The sequence below is a fragment of the Ochotona curzoniae genome, unplaced genomic scaffold (genome assembly GCF_017591425.1).
Source record: "Ochotona curzoniae isolate NIBS_2020 unplaced genomic scaffold, NIBS_Ocur_1.0 contig_1274, whole genome shotgun sequence".
Lineage (NCBI taxonomy): Eukaryota > Metazoa > Chordata > Mammalia > Lagomorpha > Ochotonidae > Ochotona > Ochotona curzoniae.
Genome location: NW_024465023.1, coordinates 21,067,257 through 21,085,219, shown reverse-complemented (window position 1 = coordinate 21,085,219; position 17,963 = coordinate 21,067,257). Strand labels below are relative to the sequence as shown.

At 36.0% G+C, this 17,963-nt stretch overlaps 1 protein-coding gene across 4 annotated transcripts in view; it reads left to right on the top strand.

Moving 5' to 3' along the window:
* The window catches only part of GK (glycerol kinase), a 75,483-nt gene that overhangs the window by 26,044 nt on the left and 31,476 nt on the right, over nucleotides 1–17,963 (top strand). For 2 of the 4 annotated variants that reach the window (XM_041000086.1, XM_041000104.1), the window contains exons 5-9: nucleotides 10,174–10,250; nucleotides 12,002–12,139; nucleotides 14,543–14,652; nucleotides 15,076–15,142; nucleotides 17,910–17,945. In XM_041000086.1, coding sequence (XP_040856020.1) covers nucleotides 10,174–10,250; nucleotides 12,002–12,139; nucleotides 14,543–14,652; nucleotides 15,076–15,142; nucleotides 17,910–17,945 — 428 coding nt within the window. Of the gene's footprint in view, nucleotides 1–6,806; nucleotides 6,891–10,173; nucleotides 10,251–12,001; nucleotides 12,140–14,542; nucleotides 14,653–15,075; nucleotides 15,143–17,909; nucleotides 17,946–17,963 lie in introns of all 4 variants that reach the window. The other 2 variants (XM_041000080.1, XM_041000094.1) reach the window with 2 other exon arrangements.

Below are 17,963 nucleotides of genomic sequence, written 5' to 3'. Positions count from 1 at the left end.
GAGTTTAAGAGCTACAGCAAATGTAGCTCTTAATGTTCACCCCCATTCTAACTTTACTATAAAAATGAATTATGGAAAAGCTTATTCAATTTCATGTAGCTAAAAGTAGAGTTAAGGCCACAATGTTCTTCAATTCCAGCCTGTGTTGTAAATTGAGTACATGGGATTTAGTAAGGATATAAAACACACTGGAAGTAATAAAGAGTAATGTAGACTTGAAAAAAACGGGACAGTGTCAGATGAACTGAATATAAAGGAAATTTATTTTCTTTTATTTAAAGATTCTTCTTTTAAAGAATCTTTATTTTTATTTTTAAATGTATTTTTATTTGGAAAGGCAGATTTTACAGAGAGGAAGATCTTCCATTCACTGGTTCACTCCCCAAGTGGCTGCAACAGCTGGGGCTAGGCCAGGAAGAAGCCAGGAGCATCTTCCGGTTTATGGGAAACCCTTAAGAAGCTCCTGATTTCTGGCTTTGGACCAGCCCAGGTTCAGCTATTGTTGGCTACTTGGGGAGTAAACCAGCAGATGGAAGATATTTCTCTCTTTTTCTCCCCATAAATCTGATCTGCCATGCCAGGCCCTTAGTAAATCTTTTTTAAAAAGTAACCAGGGAGTGGCACAATACCCTAGTGGTTGAAGTTCTTTGCTTGCATGCACCGAGATCCCATATGTGCGCCGGTTCTTGTCCCAGCTGCTCCATTTCTTACCCAGCTCCCTGCTTGAGTCCTGGGAAAACAGTCAAGGATGGCCCAAAGCCTTAGGACCTTGCACCGGCATGGGAGACCTGAAGGAAGCTCCTGGCTTCTGGCTTTGAATCGACTTAGATTCAGCCATTGTGGCCATTTGGGCAGTGAGCCAGTGGACAGAAGATCTTTCTCTCTGAATCTCCTTTTCTTTGTGTATCTGCCTTTCTAATAAGAAAAGAAAAAGAAACGAAGGTAAGATAATGCAAACGACAAATGCCAGAAATTATTACAAGTAAATTCCCATTGTCTTAGTCAATCTAGCCTGCTGTAGCAAAATGCCTTATACTGGGTAATTTGTAAACAACAGATGTTTATTAGGGTTCTAGGAAGCCTAAGATCAGTAGCTAAGATTCACTGTTCCTCAAGCAGGGAAAATGAAAACAACTCCTCCATTGCTTAGCATCCCATTCCTGAGTGTTGAGCCCTGAGAAAGAAATCAGTTCTCCAAGACCTTGCCTCTTGATATGATCAATTCTTGTTGTTGGATCTCAGCATGAATTTCATGATATCTCAACATTCAGATGATAGTACCCAGTAAGGAATAAGCTTAATTTGCTTTTCAGGGAAAAGCAATAGAAATTTGCTACTGCAGTGGGAGTATAGTGCCCTAGAAAGGGCAAACATGTACATCAATGTAAAGGAGTTTTTGCAGTCTAAAATATTAGTGTGTGTAAGATATATTGAGAATTAAAATACGTGGAAGGAATTTGAAGAAATAAGGTTTAAGTGTTATGAGATACTTATTAAAGGTGTGGTGTAAGTAGCAAGTTAAATAATTTACAATTAAGGAACTTATAAGGCAGAGTGGATTTCTTTTTGTAAAAAAAGAACACAAGGAAGAAAAGGAAAATGAATATGAAACAGGATGTAAGGAAGGAGAAATAGAATTTGAATCTAAATATTTTTACACTTGATCTAAGCCAAAGGGCCGAGAAGCGATTGAATCTAAATATCTTTAAATGCTTTGCTAAATGGCCTAAAATTTAAACACGCAAGTAGTTATATTGAAAAGGATAAGATTTTTCTCTCCACTGTAAAATCTAGCAAAGGAGTCTATTGGAACTGCTAGTGAATTGCTCAGATTAGTGCAAAGAGAAGTTAAAAAGTCCAAATTGGAAAGACCTTTCAGAGGAAAGCAGAATAGCCTGTATGTATGTGTGTTGCATAGAGTATAAACATTAGGAAAAATAAATAAGGACTGCAAGATTGTCAATTTGAGCTAACAGAGAAATATTTAAGGTTTGTGGGCCAGGGAGGAAACAATGATTTTCTGTTTTGGATCAGTTGAGTTTTGAACCTGTGATTGACATTAAATTCTGGGAAGTTATAAATTTAAGTGTTCAAAATGTAGAATGGAACCCTGATAACACATATTGTATATGTGTATATATGTGCGTGTGTGTATTCATACATATACATACATATATATATATAGAGAGAGAAATTTCATCATAGAAATGAACGTACAATTCATTCAGTTAAAGTTTAGATGCTTTTCTTTATTTCAAGTTATAGGATGACCCCTGGGCAGATGACAACAAAGCAGACCTGCTGCTTGCATTAGTGTTGCAGAAGCTAAGATAGAAATTTGAAAGCTGGAAGCAGAAAGGGAAATAGAAAAGTGGGAGCGAGCAGTGATGAGCTCAGAAGAGAAGCCATTAAGTACTGACAAAGATTGATTCTGCTTCCAATTTTATTTCATTCAGGAAAACACTGAGGTGTCATGTCTCCATAGAGGTCTCAATAGAAAATATCAGCATAATATAAAGTTTTCAGCAGTTTTATCCTAAAGCATATATATACTTGAAAAATATATATATATACACATGAGAATCTTATTTTGAGCATTTTTGGTTTTGTCTATTTCTCAGTCTGAATTTTCTCTATTTATGGTGCCAAAAAGTTTGTAGATCGGATATTTTATTCAGCTGCCTTTCTCACAGTTTTGGAGGCCTGAGTTTGAAATCAAGGAGCCTGCAGATGCAGTGTCAGAGGAGGGCCCGCTTTCTGGTTTGCAGATGAACAGCTTCCTGTCATATCCTCATATGGAAAGAACAGAAAGATAGAAAACATTCTCCTGTCTTTTTATAAAGATGAGAGTCCTATACCTGAGGGATCAGACCTCAAAAACCTCACCTCCCAATACTATCACTACAGAGGTTAGGATTTCACCATACAAAGTTTGGGAAGACAGGAACATTTAGTCTGTACACTCTCTTTGTATTTATTTATTTTTTCCCTCCTTGTCTCTTTTTCTTGCAACTCTGTCACTCTAAGCCTGTCCTTTTCCTCTTCATTTATCTGTCTTATTACATTAAGAAACTGATGAGCAGTATTTATTAAGAACAAATGAATGAGAGTAGCATTCTGTGAGTTTTTTATGACTCAAGCACTTACATGCAATAAATTTATCATCTCCAGTATAATAACAGAAGCCCAGGTAGCAGAGTCATAGGCTACCATTGATGGTCATGGAATAGGCTAATTGAAGGAGTGAAATGCTGAAAAAGGCTATTCTTACTTGTGATGAAGGTGTGTTTCTTGACATCTTTTCTAACAGACAACTATAAATATAGAGAGGTTGGTGTGGGTCTATTGAATCATTGGTGACCTGTTTTAGGAGTTTCGTATATATTTTAGAATTTACGGGTATGTTGATTCTGTAATTAGCAAGGTAAATATTGTGGTATCTGAAATGGCGAAGTGACTCTGGCATCACTGCTTCCCATCCACTGTGCCATGACACAACCATTCACTGCGATGACCTTATGGGAGGGTTTGTGAGAGCTTTGCAGCCCCAGTCTGAAGTATCCTTTGGCTTCTCTTGCCTCTCCTCAGTTTTCCTTGTTCCCCTGGGACTTTTTTCTCTCATTTCTAGCATGATCTTTGTCCGTGTCCTTTTCCAAAGGGATCCTTCCACTCACCCGTTTTGCTAAACATTTTCCTTCCAAAACCAACTTTTATTGGTAGTGTACATAAATTTCTGCTTAAATATTATTGAAGTAAAGCTTGAGTTCATAGCCCTTACTGATAAGCACCAAACTGCCCACGTGGATTAAAGGATTAGATGTCAGTTATATTTAATGTGTTTGCACACATGTTTCAGTGAGGCTAGCTGCAAAAATAATGTAGCTTCTCCAGGAAAAGCCAGCTGCTTTCTCCTTTCTAGACCAGACTGGCTTATTTACCCAACCTGCAATGCATGGCAAGCATAGTGAACTATGACCCTCACTTTGGGAGCTTTTCTGTAGAACACAGTTTATTATTTGATATAAAAATACCATTTGTAATATAGACCAATATCTAATGAGGCTAGAGTTATTGGTAGAATACCTTTAGAGTACTAAAGAAAGGTACCTACAAAATTCATTTCTTTATCTCTGAAACTTTCTTGTTGAAATGCTATAAAAAACAGTTTTTCTAAGATACTGCCTTTACAGCTTCCTGTGACACACAGCTCTCACTGTAGAGTATTAACAGGTTTAAATGTTGATGAAAAAATACTTTTTATTTGAAAGGCAGATTTACACAAAGAAGGAGAGAAAAAGAAAGAGGGAGAGAGATCTTCTGTCTGCTGGTTCACTCCCTTAATACCTGCAATGACCAGAGCCAGGTGAGTCAGGAGCCAGGAGATTCTTCCAGGTCTCTGGCATGGGTGCAGGATCCCAAAGATTTTGCTCATCCTTCACTCGTTTCCCAGGCACATTAGCATGGAGCTGGATTGGAAGTGGAGCAGCTAGGACTCGAACCAGTGTACATATGGGGTGTCAGCACTGCAAATGGAGACTTAATGGACTATGCCACAGTGCTGACCCCAGCTTTGATCTTTTTTTGCCTCTGTTTTAGAACATACTGGTGAATTCTACACCAGTGACTAAACATGTGTAATCACCTTTTGAGATCTGTTGGAGGAATTTTGAACTTGAACATTTTATAACTAAAAATCTACTTGTTAGAAAAACCATGGATTGCAAACCAAAGATGGCAAGCCATCTAAAATTCTTAAGTACACCAGATTTGAATAATGAACATGATTTTTATTGTTTATTTAGAAGGCAGGTTTTTTGTTTTGTTTTGATTTGACTTTTACAAAATTTCCAATTCTCAGTTTTATCAATACCTGGTTATTTCCCATTATCTCAAGACTTTTATTGCATGGTTCTTTGAAAGCTTTATAGCACCTTCAATCCTGGGTAAAGAAACACTGCTATATTTTGCAGTGATTGGGATATTTAACTCAAGTTAGTTTAAGTAGAAATACTTTAACTTTGAATATTTAATATTTAATATTTTGTCCCATTTAAGACTATGAATTCATCATAGTTATATCTGCATTGTCTTTAACTCTGGATTTGGACTCTGGGTTCAAATACTGGCTTTTCCACTTTCTGGCATTCTGTACCTCTTGCTTGAGAGACCCAGGAGTTTGAATGTATGGCCCTTCTAGGTTTGAGGTGAAGATACAGGAGTTAAGAGATGTGGGATCCTTGAAAGAGTACCTGGCAGCCTGTGAGGTTTCAGTGTCAGCCATGGTCACTCTTCTAAATTGATGGTAGTATTTTAAATCTAGGAGTGGCAGATGCAGTGGTCGATGTATTCATGACAGGTGTTCCTAGGGAACATGCAGAGTCTGCCTGGGGCCATCCAGCCTTAGTTTAGTTATTGGCATGTTAACATTTGTGTACCTATGAAGTAAAATAAGTTTTAGTTCTCATCTTAAATGTGTGGGTATTTATACATGCACAAGCATGCACACACATACACACACCCAGAGTAACAATGGTTTATTAATTTCTCTCTTTCCCACTCTCAATTTTTTTCAATTGACCACACCTTTTTCTGGAAATGTCATCAGGTGTGGGTTAGTCAGTGTCTTTTTTTTCCTTTTGCAGATAACCTGTTTCTCAGCTTAATTAATACTTTAACTTTTGACAAACTAGTAAAACACAATGAATACCTGTTTTACCATTATAGTGTCTCTTGAGGGTGGGAAACAGCCCCGTAACACGTTGTGTGACTATTAGAAGTTCTTGCTTGGGATGTGTCTCATAGCCGGGAGCCTCACTTTATCAGATCAGACTACAAGCTCCTTCTAATAAACTATCTCATAGGAGGTTCATTATTTGTGTTTGTTTCTAGTCAACTGAAGATAATTTAGATTATCCCTAGTGGCATTTTCTTGTAGTTGGGTTTTTGGGTTTTTTGTTTGTTTGTTTCTTAGATGCTTTTTCCTTATATCTTTATGGTTATATAAAAATAATGCATATTTGTGAGGTTTTATTATTCTAAATATTCTCACTATAAGTGTTTTCCTTTGTACTGTTACTACATCACTAAACAAATCCTGGTCTGTGGTGGTTGAGGCGAATTCATTTTCTTTTCATTCTTGAAACTTTTCAGAACAAAGTTGACCAGATATATTTTGGATGTGGCCTTATTTAATATAAATGAGATTCACATCATTCAAGTCAGGTTTTTTTTTTTCAGCCAATTCATTTGATGATCTGAATTGCTTAGTTTCAGTTTATTTTACCTGTAGAGCAGGCTTATAGTGTTCTGAACACCCTAACATCTATTCCTAATCTTGGGGCCTTTTCTTCCCAAAGCAGTCCTTTGATGTCTTACTATAGATGGCTGCAGCTTATTCCTTTCTAACATCCTCCCAGGGATACACTCCCTCCCTACATCCATGCAGCATCTCCCTTCAGTGCATTACTGAGCTGCCTTTAGTTAACTGAGCCACTTTTCTAATTAGGATGCCTAAATGTTGCCAGGTAGGGAAGAGTCCTCCGGAACCAGAAAGCAGGTATTTACCTGGTCTTCATCCATCCAAATGGAAATAGTATTGAAATGGAGATTGAACTGGATTTCCTTTGTTTCCTTTCTACTCCATGTCTCTTCCTTTTCTTTTCTACACTCAAATGTGTGGAAAAAATGCTCTTTCTGGTGAACTTGCCCAAGTGATCTGCCATTTCCTTTGTGGTAAACAAGAATATGCAGACCTTGAACTGGGCCATCTCTAGCATGAATTGCCCTTATTTCTCCTGATGCTCCAGCTGCTCCAGTTTCTCCTGGCCCTTCAGTTCCAGTTGCCGTTGCTCCCTCTGGCTCTTCAGTTCCAGCTGCTGCTACTTCGTCAGGTATTGGTGCTCTGGCTAACTACTCACTGCCCAACCTTCCAACTCAGACATGTTGGGGGCAATTGACCTCTGCTTCTGGATCTGGATCTGTCACTTCTTTTGATCTCAGAAATTACACACACAGGGGCTTAGTCCTTCAGCTTGCAGTCTTCTCTTTGGCTTTGGTCTTTCATTCTGCAATTCTAATTCAGTCATCTTAGCTTGTTTAATGACTTTTCTAATTTTTTTGCTCTTAATACAATTAATTTTGAGCATTTGTGAATTGCTTGGTAATGTACCAACCACTGACATTTTTCTCTTTGGCATTTTTACTAATTCATTCCATATATATGTATCTTAACAGGCTTCTGTGATCATGGGACAATGGAAGGAGAGAAATTTTACAGGCCATCTAATCCAGCCTCCTTACTTTATTTTTAGGAAATCCAGACCATGAATGGTGAAATGACTTGCATAAGTCATACAGCTGGTTGGTGACAAAGCCAAATATGGAACTTTGGTGTCCTGATTACATATCCAGAGTTTTTGTCCTTGGTGGGGATATTTTAACTCTGAATGCTGTTGTCAGTCATCGCTGCAGTGGGGAATAAATAACTTAGTTTTCTAAGTGGTCTTTAACAAGGACGAATATAGTCACAGGACTCCTGGGATATAGGAGGCTACCTGATCATCATTGTCTTAGTTTTGTTTTTAAATAATGAGGATATTTCTAGTATCCTAGAGGACATGCCACAGAAAAGAGGTTCTCAAGTTTTAGTACTATATTGAATAACTTGAGGTTCAAACCTTGCATGGACGTACAAGGTGGGGCCAGGATGTGTGATATCAAAGTTTAACAGGTGTTCTTGGTATGTTTTCTAGGTAAGAACCATGGCTATGGAGTCTCTTAGTGCTTCTGAAAGTGGAATAACTGTTTAAAAGGCCATCTGGTGCCACATTTCCAAATCTAAGGGGGTGGAGAGTTGTGACTCAACTTTAAGTTCCCTAGTGAATGCTATGAACCTTAAATATGAACAAAGCTGATCTGAAAGAATCTAAGTCATTAAACAAAAAGCCTAGAGTGGTAACTTTTAAATGTTGCTTGTTTACACCTTCTGATAAGAAAATAAGTTTTAAGAAATAAGTTTTATAATGCGATTCAGAAACCCCACATAATCTGAACAAGTTTGACAAATAAATACTCACCTTACCAAGTGCAATGACTGGATCTATCCTCTTTCATTTTTTAAAGCAGGTAATCAAAACTCAGTAAATTGATTTCTAATCTCAGCTCATTGTGATTTGATACACAGGATTGAGATGTACTTATAAATTCTGTCATAGATTTAAAATTGTTTTTGTTAACTTTTCTCCTTTTTTTTTTTTTACAATTACTCATGTTATACCAATACTACTTGCTAGGGTTGCTTGCCTGTGAAGAAGGCACATTTATGTCATAGTCAGACAGTACTGTCACTGTGTAGAATGTGGATCGTCCTTGTTCCCTGAACATGGCAGATCTCCACCTCCATGATGATATCACTGTTGGCTTGTACCAAACACAGTAATAGAAAACTCCAAATAAATTGAGTTTTTAAAGAAAGGAATTGCTTTGTTCATGGAACCAGTAATCGAAACTAGCTAATTTCAGATTTAGACAATATCAACTGGATCCCTTCACGTCTGTTATTTTCCTCCCTATAATGGCTCCTAATGTGGTAGATTTTGCTCTCTTGTTTTAAGGGCAGCAGCTGCATACTATGTACTGCCAAGCTCAGCTTTGAACAGGCCTCTTGCAGGCTTGGCATCTCGGCTTAGCTGCAGTACCATGTATTGTCTCCTCAGCCAGTCTCCCCGTCCTGGCTGCAATGAGTCTTTCCTTGCTGCTTTTCTATACCTACAAAAATTATTGTTTCCTGAAGTCCTCAATTGAAAAAGTCTCCAAGGAAGTATCCACTGTCACAAACAGGTCCCTAATAGGAAATGACAGCTTTAAGCAATGAGAAAGAATTGATTAGAATTCACTCCCAGAAAGGGGTGTTTTATTTTGTTTTAAAGATTTTGCTTATTTTTATGGAAAGGCAGATAAGATTTATGGAGAGAAGGAGAGACAAAGACTTTCCATCTGCTCATTCTCTCCCCAAATGGCCACAACAGTTAGAGCTGGGCTGATCCGAAGCCAAGAAGCAGGAGCTGCTTCTGGATCTCCCACGCAGGTGCGGGGTTCCGAGACCTTGGGTTATCCTCAACAGCCAGGACACAAACCAGTGCCCATATGGAATCCTGGCACTTGCAAAATCAATTGAGCCATCACACCTGGACTGAAAGGACTGGTTTTTAAATGAACAAAAACAGTAATATAGTGAAGAGTGGGCCCAACTAGACAATAGGTGTTAGCATTCAGATGTGCAGTGGCAAGCTTATGTAAGTTTTCCTGAATCTTTTACCACACTGTGGATCTAAGAGTTTTCAAGAGGTATCTGTGCAGTCAATGCTGAAAATATCAAAGGCTACACAAGTGAATTAATAAACTTAAATGTGAGAAAGAAATCTGATTGTATTAGTTACTTTTCACAATTGCTTTATGTAGAATTTCATGCTTTTGCTTCCTCAAGCCTTCTGTTACTAAGCACAACAAATATTTTCTAGGAAGTTTTTAGGAAGCTGACAGTGGCTCTGTAGTAAAAGAAAATGTTGAATTACTAAAATGGGGATTTCCCCCCCTTCTTTACACTGCAGCATAGAGAAACTGCAACTTTAAAGGAGTCTGAGTCTAGCATACTTTAAAAGATTTTCAGGTATATAAGCATTTTATAAATGAAAGACTGTATCTTTGGTTCCTGCAATAATAGGATCAGGTTCTCTACTTTGTCTTTGTCACAAATTGCTCCCAAGTTTTCTAAGATCCACACTCTGCATGGTGTAGTGGTGTTAGGCTGTGCGTTTTGCACTGCCAATTGCTTGGCCTAGTTTTCAGATATCTGAAAATATGCTTAGAAAATCTGTATTCCAAATATTTTTTTGTGGATTTTTTTAAATAAAAAGAGTACAAAATAAGTACCCTGAGGTTTGTATTGTTCTTCCTAACTTGGTCTGTAATTTTGCATAAAACTTTATAAATTCTCCCTTATAACTTCATTCTCTTCTAACAATATGCCCATTCATTTCTAATTTTCTAATTTCTGTCTTTTGAAAGCTCTAGCATTTTAATTGCTTATGGAAACTAATAAGTATCCTGTCCTTAACAGTGGTTTTTATTAAGTTCTTATTTTTAATGAAAATTTTATTATATTTCGGTTTATAGTGTGGCTTGATCTAAGAACCCAGTCTACTGTTGAGAATCTTAGTAAAAGAATTCCAGGAAATAATAACTTTGTCAAGGTAAGAAAGAGATCTCCTAAAATGTTTTTGTAAGAATGTTTATATAAAAAAAAAAAAAAACTTCCAGATTTCACCAGAATGATTATCAGGGCCTTACAGCTTATGGCACAGCAGTTGTATGATTCAGTTTACAGACTGTTCCCCAGACATTGTCCTTGCCTTGTGGTGAATTGAAAGAAGACTGGAGGGGATTAAAATGTGTGCAATGGTTTAAGCTGTTCTCTCCAAGGGGTGCTTTCTAAACCCATCTCTATTGTTTTCTAATGATCATTGAAGCAAATTCTGAATAAAGTTGTTAGTTTTTACGGAGCTGGATTCAAGGGGAGAAAATAGGAGACACTCAAACCCTTAACTGAACTCTCTTCCACTTCCTTGATATGAAGAAGGCTAGTAAAAATTCCCTCATTTTCAGGCATTTTATAAATGTCTGCAGATAAATGAATGGGAAGGCAGGGCACACTCTCAGAAAGGTCATAGCCAAAAGGAAGTTCTCTCTGCTTTGTTTGTTTATTTCCTTTTATGGGATGTTTATGGCGTGTGTGTGTGTGTGTGTGTGTGTGTGTGTGTGTGTGTGTTCAAGTCTTATGAAGCTGGAAAACCATTCAGTTGTATCCTGAATAAACCCTTGCATGTTCTCTATTCTGTTCTGTTTGACACACTGCCTAACACTCCCAACTCTGGTTGTACTGTGCTTCAGGGGATACATGGTTTTTGTCTTGATGCCATTTCAGAGAATTGTTACACTTTCTATCTACACATCATGGAAATAAAATATATTCAGCCCACTATTGGCTTTTGGGATCTTAAAATCAATTAAGATATTTCAATAATTTTTTGAGTATTGGTCTTTTTTTCCCAGGATAGGAAAGTTAGAAAACCTTATGAGTCTTAACTTAGAAATTACAGTAAAGTATTAAATATTTTGAGTTTTCTTGCAAAACAAAAGGGTTTTATAGTTAGGTGATAAATGAAAATAGAGTTTGAGGAGGGGAAAGATTGTTGTATCATTTTCTTGTATGTATTAACTGCTTTAATTAGGCTTTATAAGAAACATGGCATTTAACATACTACCATAAATAAGAGTTGGACCTGACCCATTCTTAAGAAAGACTGATAAGCTCATATATGTTTTATGTTCATTCTGTAAACTTTTATTCAGTGCACATTGCCTCTGTTCAATGTATTTGAATTTAGGCACCTAAATAGAATAGCTCTTAAGTGCTTTAATTTAGCATTTCTTTGACTCTGCTTTAGTTTGCAATAATTTTATATTATTTACGTTGTTTGAACACATGTATATACACAACAATATATTATTGTTATTAGATCTTTTGTGTTTTGAAGACATAAAATTATCCGAGATGGTCACTAGTTTTATGAATTGGTATTCTGATTTTCACTTTCATGAAATATAAAATAAGCAGAGTTTTGATTTAGTTTCTACACATAATACTACATTATTACAAAAGGTAACAGCTACATTATCACTGAATAATTGCAGGATGATGTATCATTTAATTTTTTTCATTATCTTGTCACGTGGATGCTCTTTGGCTTTGATCTCATAGTGCTGTGATCTTTGTCCATGAATATTCTTGTGTCATGAGATAGAAACAATATTTTCATTTCTAGTACTATGGGATTACCTTTGGGCCATTGAGAGTTTTGCTTTTTTGAACTCCTGAAATTTGTGGTTTTGTTTTAAAATGTAATAAATATAATTTGCTGGCCTAACTTCATAACTGTTTTAGTCCAAAACAGGCCTCCCACTTAGTACTTACTTCAGTGCAGTGAAACTTCGTTGGCTCCTTGACAATGTGAAAAAAGTTCAAAAAGCTGTTGAAGAAAATAGAGCACTTTTTGGGACCATTGATTCATGGCTTATTTGGGTATGTATAAGTACCATTCCTATATGGAGAATTCTCTCAGAAAATTATTGTAGACTACCTGACCTACTATTTTCTACTAATAGCTCAACATTTTTAGTTAAAATCATTAAGAAAAACTGCCCAAGAAGAAGGAAAACCATTTCAGCCTCCAATTGAGAGGCACTTTTCCCTACTTCCTCCATATTTTTTTCTTTCTTTAGTACAGTGAAAATGGAAGATACTTGACAAAACCACATCTCATATGTGTTATCTTTTAAAAAAAAGATTTAGTTTTTATTGTAAAGTCAGATATACAGAGAGGAGGAGAGACAGTGAGGAAGATCTTCTATCTGTTGATTCACTCCCAATTGGCCACAATGGCTGGAGCTGAGCCAATCCGAAGCCAAGAGCCTGGATCCTCTTCTGGGTCTCCCACGCAGGTGCAGAGTCCCAAGTCTTTGGGCCATCTTTGACTGCTTTCCCATGCCACAAGCAGGGAGCTGGAAGGGAAGCGGTGCTGCTGGGATTAGAACTGGTGCCCATATGGGATTCTGGCACATTCAAGGCGAAGATTTTAGCTTTTAGGCTACCATGCTGGTCCCTCAAATGTGTTATCTTTAAGATAAGTATATAAGTAGCTTTTGCTTCTTTCTTATTATATGCTTCATTTCTACTGACCACATTTTAGAAATGATAAAGCATTTAACTTGATAAAACACCTAGGACACCTTTATCGTTTGCTTTCAGTATCACACATCTGTTTCTTGTGTAACAGTCATGATGTGAAACTAAATCATAATGTAATTTGTTAGGTAATTGTTTTGCCTAAGTTGAACAAGGAAGAGTAGAAGCTTTTACAAATTTTTCTAAGATGCTTCTTAAAATGGCATGTCCTCCAGTGGTTCTCTCTCTGTCTTTTCCTGGAGTTCTGAGTCTTTACATCAATATTCCCCAAAGTTGAGGGAATAGTGCAGTGACTCTCTTGAACCTCTGTCCCAGTGAATCACATACACTGATCGCCAACCTGTGGACCAGCTTTGGTTCATCTAATCTCAGTATTCTTTGTCCCAACAGATCATTTTAATGCAAATCTCAGACATAAACTTTCACTTGTGTATACTTAACTTGAGGACGTTTTCAGCATTCCAAGGAACTTGACGGAAATATTTACCCTGTTCTCCCTTGCGTGATCCACAAATCAAGTCCCTTGCAACCGTTCCCAGAAAGAGGCACCTTCTTTACCCTCCCTCTTGAGTTTGGTCAGGGAAGGTTGTACCCTGTGTTCCTGGCCAGCCAATTTCACATCTCTCACAGATGAGTGATTCCCTCTGTCACGGTTGATTGATTCATTCTGACAATTGTCTCAAGACAAAGTAAGGCAGGATGTGGGAAGTGTGAGTTACAGGGAACTGGAGGAAGTACATTTTAGTTCTACATCATTGCACTCACTTCTATCTACCTTGGTTCCTTTGTTAACTTCTTAGTGTCTCCAGTTCAGGTCTGTGAGTGTTAACATCAGAGAGTTTAAAACTCTACTTTCAGGATATATGCTTGGGTGAGTATAAACAAAGCTCAATGAAAATTGTTAATCAAAAAGTAAAAATAAAACAAAATGGGGCTAGTGTTGTAGCATGTAAATTAGGATACTACTGCTACTAATCTGATATTTTTTGGTGGAATATTTTGTTTCCAGTCCAGATTCCTGCTACTCTACATGTGTGGGCGGAGGAAGTGACACAAGTGGTTGGGCCCCTGCTGTTACTTTAGGAGACTGCATCTCTTTGTCTCCCTGTCTTTTCCTTTCTCTGTGTCATCTGCTTTCAAATAGATGAGATAATGTTTTAATAAGATAAATATGAGACAAAGGGATAATACAAGGTTCTCTAAAAGTCTCAAGAAATATCTCAATTTATTTCACCTTGCCAAGTTTAAGAAGACTGAATTTTTCAAAGATCAGAGGAGGAAAACAAAAGTGATCTTTGGTCTAACCACTGATTAACTATAATTGTGCTGATGTGGTAACTACTACTCACATGTGGCTATTGAGTATTTGAGTCTGAACTGAGATGTACTATGAGTATAAAATACAAACAAGATTTCAAAGACTTAATACTAAACAAAGAAAATGAAATCCCTCTAATATTTTGCTGTTACGTACACATTAAAATAGTATTTTAAATATACTGGATTAAATGTACTATGTTATTAAAGTTAACTTCACATATTTAATCTCTTAGTGTAGCTACTAGAAATTTTAAAATTACAAGTGTGGTTCAAATTTTATTTTAGTTGGACAGTGCTCAAACTTGATAACTAAATATTTGAACTGTTCTAAAGTTCTATGTGCTGCTAGTTATGACCCTTAATACATAAATTGAGTTGCAGATAAGTACAAATCTAACTTTTCCTTTTAATTGTATCTAGAGTTTGACAGGAGGAGTCAATGGAGGTGTCCACTGTACAGATGTAACGAATGCAAGTAGGACGATGCTTTTCAATATTCATTCTTTGGAATGGGATAAAGAGCTATGCGAGTGAGTTGGAGTTTCCCTTAAGATTAGTTTCCCCATTATGTTATTTGTTTCTCAGCTAAATTTTAGTATTTTTAGGTGTTAATGTAGTTGACTTATTAAGTATAATCTGCAAGCCTATTTGGGGCTTTATTAAGGAATTTGTTATTGCATGTAATAAGCAGGCCAAATTAATTGTTTCTCATGGGTGAGCTTCCCTTAGTAAAGTACTGTGATTTCAATGTGCTTTTTTTATTTGCATTAATTCAGTTGCTCTGGGAGTTAGAATATTCAGTATCCAAGCATACAACTATGTTCTTCTGGTTTAAGTCTTTACTGTTTATACTCTAACATATCCATTCTCTAGTTGTTTTTTTACATTTTAATGTCAAAATACATACAAATATTCTTACATACTCATTAATAGTCTATTATGATATTTTTCAGATTTTTTGAAATTCCGATGGAAATTCTTCCAAATGTCCGGAGTTCTTCTGAAATCTATGGCCTAATGGTAAAAAAGAGAAAAAGATGAAAGAGGAAAGCAGAAAGGAAAAGAAAAGTTTTATTTTTCATTTAAAATTTTTTCAAACTCAAAGCACAATTGTTGTTTTTCATAGTTTGGGATTAGCTAATTCTTTGTGAATATTGATAGAATATAAAATAATATTTAGGGTTTAGTTTTATAACTTAAGAACCTTATAGTCCTTCTTACCAACTGATTTACAGTTGCATACATTAATTCTTTGAATATTTTTAGTTTTAAATAATGAGTGAGCCAGATTATTCTTTCAGTCGTAGTAATTGCTAATTAATTGTGATGTCTGCTTTAGAATTGAGACTAGGGACTCTAACATGTTAGTGATGTTCTTTCTTAGGTTTAATCTCTTTAATGGCAAGACTATGTTATATATTAGATTATTTGTCAGCCTGATCAAAATTTAGCAAAGAAACTAAAAGAAAATAGTTTCTTAATTGGGGATTTCTCATGAAACTGATTTGCCTTTTTATGGCTGCTGTCATTGAAACTAAAAAAAAAAGTAGTTTTAGCAAAATGTCTATTTAGCCTCATTGAGAATGAACAAGGATGTGAGCTGATGTTTGAGCACAAAAATCTGGAATTCATGATGCAGTTTATGAAAAAATTAAAAATTTACAAAACTATTTTTAGACATAAAATATAATAAAAACTCCACCTACAGAGTTAGTAATAATAGGGTCAAAGAATATATGCTCTGAATAAAGCATGAAAAAAAATTAACCATTTCATTCACAATAAAACTTTATAGCAATGTGGAGTTTCTTAAGGGATGTATAGTCACTACTTAGAATAGAAGCACTTGGGTAATTTCGTAGCTCTCAGTAAACTGATTTGAGTCAGGGAAAAGATATTTGAGATACTATCACTGGAATGTTGAAAAAATTAACTGGCTTAGAGTTCTCTTGCATTTAAAATATTATGCTTCTGTCCCTCTTTTTCCTCCTTGCTGACTGTAGAAAATCTCTCATAGCCTGGTGAGTAGGTTACCCACCAATTATGTTACCCATTCATTTGGAAAAGACACAGTGCATTTCCATTTATTTTGAGACAAGTGAAAGTCAATTTGCTAAGCAGACATTTCTGGGATTTCTTTGACCCTCCAAATTATTATAAACACTGTTTGGGTTTTCATTTTTAAAGAAAGCTCTAATCCTGTTTGTTTCTTTATGACTGACACTGATGTTCTAATATAAAAGAAAACACTATGCTTCCTGGAATGAGAACTTCTGATGCTACCCATTACTAAGTATAGTTATGATGGTTCGGGTTTTAGCATAACAGAGAAATTAGACATAGTTTTCAAAAGTCTTGGATGTCTATATTAAATGATATCTTGACCAGCCTTTCAGACCAGTTAGTCGGAAATGCACTGAAGCTTTTTCTGCATGCTTCATCAGAGGATGCTCCAGGACTGCTCCAGTGAGGAAAAGCAGTGCTTTAGATTCTGAGCACACATAGTAGATCTTACTGGTAGCTTTATCATTTTCAAAGTAAAAGTGACAACTTCCTCGAATATTTCAATATATTAAAAATATACTGACTCTAGGTTTCCTGTTAATTCACTCTAAACCTTTTATGAAATGTACCCTTTTTAAACTTGATGCCTAAGTTCATATTTTCAAAGAATATATACTGTAGATAAAAATAGACCTTGAATTATCCCAAACATGAACGAAAGTAGTAGCTGCTCTTTTATGTTTTGTAAAGAATGTCCTCATATCTGCTCATATTTTCTTATCCTTATATCCATGTGAGGTCACTTGTTGTGGGGTCAGTTGTTTTCTTGCCCACACTTTAACAGATAGGGTACCTGAAACTCTTCAGTATGCATGATTCACAAATGCAGACCAAGGCACTAGTATAAAGCGTTAGTTTCATATTCTTTCAAGTATAGTGCCACTACCTCATTCCTTAATTTCCCCTGTTCTGTAAAATCACTAATTGCTTCACATTAGTGAATTTTTAAGTTAAGTTTACAAAATCCACAGTCAGCCAGTTATATCTCATTTTCCTTCCGAGAATGCTGGCCAAATTGATGGAAATAAAAACCATTCATCATGACATAAATTAACACATCTAATTTTGAAGGATGATGTTTGCTGTGGATAAGAAGAGTTGATAAAATACAGCCTTGCAAAAATAAATATGTCCCATGCTGTTTTTTTTTTAAGTCTAGAATAATATTTTATTATTTGACACTCATAGGTAATGTTTTTTTCTGCTCCTTTTGGCTGCATATTCATTGATTCTTTTTTTCTTTTTTTAATTATTATTATATTTTGGCAATCTTTACATTGTTGGTTACCATCCTGGTTTGATAGCTATTTATAGGATATGTGAGCCATTATTTAATAATGACAGTAATAGCCAAACACTAATGGACTTGACAGTCATTTAACCCAGTCTTAATTTTGTACATAAATAAATTGAAGTATGTAAAGGTTTGGTGGTCTGCTCATGGCGTAATACTAACTAACCAGGAGCAAAATATATGTCTCCTGATTCCCAATCTATTTTACGTGTTCATTTTTTAATGAATGCCATGTCTCTTCTTGTCATTCTAAGAACACTTCTAGTATCTGTTTCTGTACCACTCATGTACTTAAAACACTTGCTTTGTCTTGTCTGCTCACATCCTCTGGCACATTACTGTTCTTATGCTCATTTTTGTTATGTTACAACAATAGAACTTAAAATTTATAATTGTTCATAATTGTATTTTTTCCCCAAATTTTATTAGAAAGCTGGGGCCTTGGAAGGTGTGCCAATATCTGGGGTAAGCTTCATCATAAAA